General features: G+C 33.1%; 1 protein-coding gene across 3 annotated transcripts in view; it reads left to right on the forward strand.

Moving 5' to 3' along the window:
• CRY1 (cryptochrome circadian clock 1) overlaps positions 1 to 2,193 on the forward strand; it is a 96,216-nt gene extending 94,023 nt beyond the window's left edge. The window contains exons 11-13 of one of the 3 annotated variants that reach the window (XM_010853372.1): positions 117 to 188; positions 271 to 374; positions 2,024 to 2,193. In XM_010853372.1, coding sequence (XP_010851674.1) covers positions 117 to 188; positions 271 to 374 — 176 coding nt within the window. In that variant the 3' untranslated portion in view covers positions 2,024 to 2,193. Of the gene's footprint in view, positions 1 to 116; positions 189 to 270; positions 1,972 to 2,023 lie in introns of those variants that run through there. The other 2 variants (XM_010853371.1, XM_010853370.1) reach the window with 2 other exon arrangements.
• The last annotated feature ends 441 nt before the right edge of the window (positions 2,194 to 2,634 follow it).

A 2,634-nucleotide genomic window follows, 5' to 3' on the forward strand; every position in this document is an offset into this window, starting at 1 on the left:
ATTAATTCTAAAAAAAATAAATACTAAAAATTAGATTTGTAATCTTAATACATACAACTTGGAATTTACTTAAGTGATTTTACTGTCTTTTAAAACTGTCTTTTAAATACTAACAGGTTGTACTCAAGGGAGTGGTATTTTACATTATGCTCATGGAGACAGTCAGCAAACTCATCTATTAAAGCAAGGTAAGAATGAAGCATTCAAGCATATTGTGCTTTTCACCTTTCCTATCTTAAACATACTTTTTTTTTTTTTTTTAATGTGTAGGAAGAAGCTCCACAGGCGCTGGTCTTGGCAGTGGGAAACGTCCTAGTCAGGAAGAGGACACACAGAGTATTGGTCCTAAAGTCCAGCGACAAAGCACTAATTAGGTAAATATTTTAGAGCTTTATTTCTTGCTTAAGCCAGAGTATGTAATCAACATAAATTAAGATAATTTCCGAAATGGAGCTTATCTCTATTTTCAAACCAGAGAATCTGGGGCATACAGTTTTAAAAAATATTTATTTGACTGCTCTGGGTCTTAGTTGCAGCATGTGGGATCTTGAGTTGTGGCATGCTAACTCTTAGCTGTGGCTGTGGGATTTAGATCCCTGGCCAAGGGTCAAACCTGGGCTTCCTCCATTGGGAGTGCAGAGTCTTAACCACTGGTCCACGAGGGAAGTCCCAGGCATAAATTTTTCAATGATTGTTACAAAATCAATTCTGGGACAAGAGAAGTACACCTGTACTGGGCACAGTGCTATACTGTTTTATGTCCTCTGAACTGATGATCTTCAGATCTGAAAAGCTTATGGTGTTCTGCTCAGATTTTTTCTCAGAAAAAGCCAACCTTTTCATTTCCTTCCTATGTGACCATGAGTCTAAAACAATTAAAGTGACTTTTAACTTCTAGTGATATTAATAATATCCCTTTGTGAACTTTTCCTCATATCTTAAGTGTTTATAAATTTATCTATTGTGATAGATCTGAAATCTAAATTATTTCCAGTCTGATAGGTAGCTTTTTTTTTTTTTTTCAATGTTGGTCCTTTTTGAAAATGTCAAAAAGCCATGCCTATATTCAGTTCAATTGGTTTTGGAATACTGTTTTATGATTTAAATTTATATGAAAAGATTTCATACAGTGCATTTGCCAGTTAAGACTTTTGTTTCTTCAGTTATCTTGAACTGTTCACATTTTTAAAGTCATTGGTTTTTTAATGTGAACCTAATTAGTCTGTAAATTTCTTGACGATTAGTAAACACACATCAGATTTTTATCATTCCTTGCAATCAAGCTTTACACAGTTTTTTTTTTCCTTACATCACAGAAAACATTCAGAAGGAATACTGTTGCAGCTGAAATTGGTGGGGAGTTCAATACTTTTTCAGTTAAATTATTTTAAAATATTCCTCATTGATGGAAAGCAGTTACATATTGAAATGCATTATTTCTAATAACATTTCCATGGTTTTTAACTTTTTAAATGAATTTGACATAGGACAAATGGTAATTTGTATATAAAGAACTTGGTAAAAGAATTTGCTTAATGTAAATATAAATAGTCACAATTAGTATAGACCCATCAATATATTTTTGATAATTTTTCATGTATGGTAAAAATTAAAGTGGCTAACTGATATTCTGATACAAAAAATCAAAGTTTTGAGAGTCAGTGTGGGAAAATAGGTTTTTAGACTTTCTTAAAAGACTTTGTTAAAATTTTAAGACAGAATTTTTCTTGACATCATTGTTTGGTCTAACTTTACACTCTTTGATAATAATGTTTTAAAAAATGTGCATAATCAAAATTAGCAGTTATAGCCTCTGTTAACGTAGATAGTATATGTTTTAAAGCTTCATGTATGCCTGTTTTGACCCAAAGTTGTGGAAGTATCATATGTTAAGTTCTTTTTGTTCTCCCTTTCTTTGTTCAATTACAGCTAAAGTGTGACTATGTTATTAAAGTATATGCATATATGGAATCTTGTGTACTTGATTTTTTTTTCTTTTAAAAAATTTTTTTGCTTGTTTTAGGTAAGGAGGAGAGCTTTGGTATGTGAGATGTGATCACAGACTAGAAACAGAGTCTGTAAACTACATGTCACCATTCTGAAAGAAGAAACAGCTACTATAATTTAGTAAAATACTTTTCAAAATTATTCTAAGTAAGAGTACTATCTTCTAAATACTTGGTACTTTTAAAAATAAACCTATCTATAAGAAAGATTTAAAACCAAAGAGATTTTTTTTCAAGTAATTGGGCTTACAACTGTGAATTAGTCAGTATGGTGTAATAGTTAAGAGTGTGGGCTCTGGAATCGAATGCCTGGTTCTGCCATTTATCGGCTGTGAGATCTTGGACAGTTATTAACCTTTTGTGCCTTCTTTTTTCTCATCTATAAAATGAAGATGAGAATAGTATCTGCTTCATCAGTTCATTGAATTCAGTCGCTCAGTTGTGTCCGACTCTTTGCGACCCCATGGACTGCAACATGCCAGGCTTCCCTGTCCATGACCAACTCTAGTGCCTGGCATGTGGTAAAGATGGTCGATAAATGTTAGCTATAGGGTGGTCATGCTGTGTAGCCCCCTGAATTGTGCAGCGCAGAGTCTGCATAACTGCATGTTGCAACTCTGGTTAGCTG

This window comes from Bison bison, unplaced genomic scaffold (genome assembly GCF_000754665.1).
Source record: "Bison bison bison isolate TAMUID 2011002044 unplaced genomic scaffold, Bison_UMD1.0 scf7180017864327, whole genome shotgun sequence".
Taxonomy (NCBI): domain Eukaryota; kingdom Metazoa; phylum Chordata; class Mammalia; order Artiodactyla; family Bovidae; genus Bison; species Bison bison.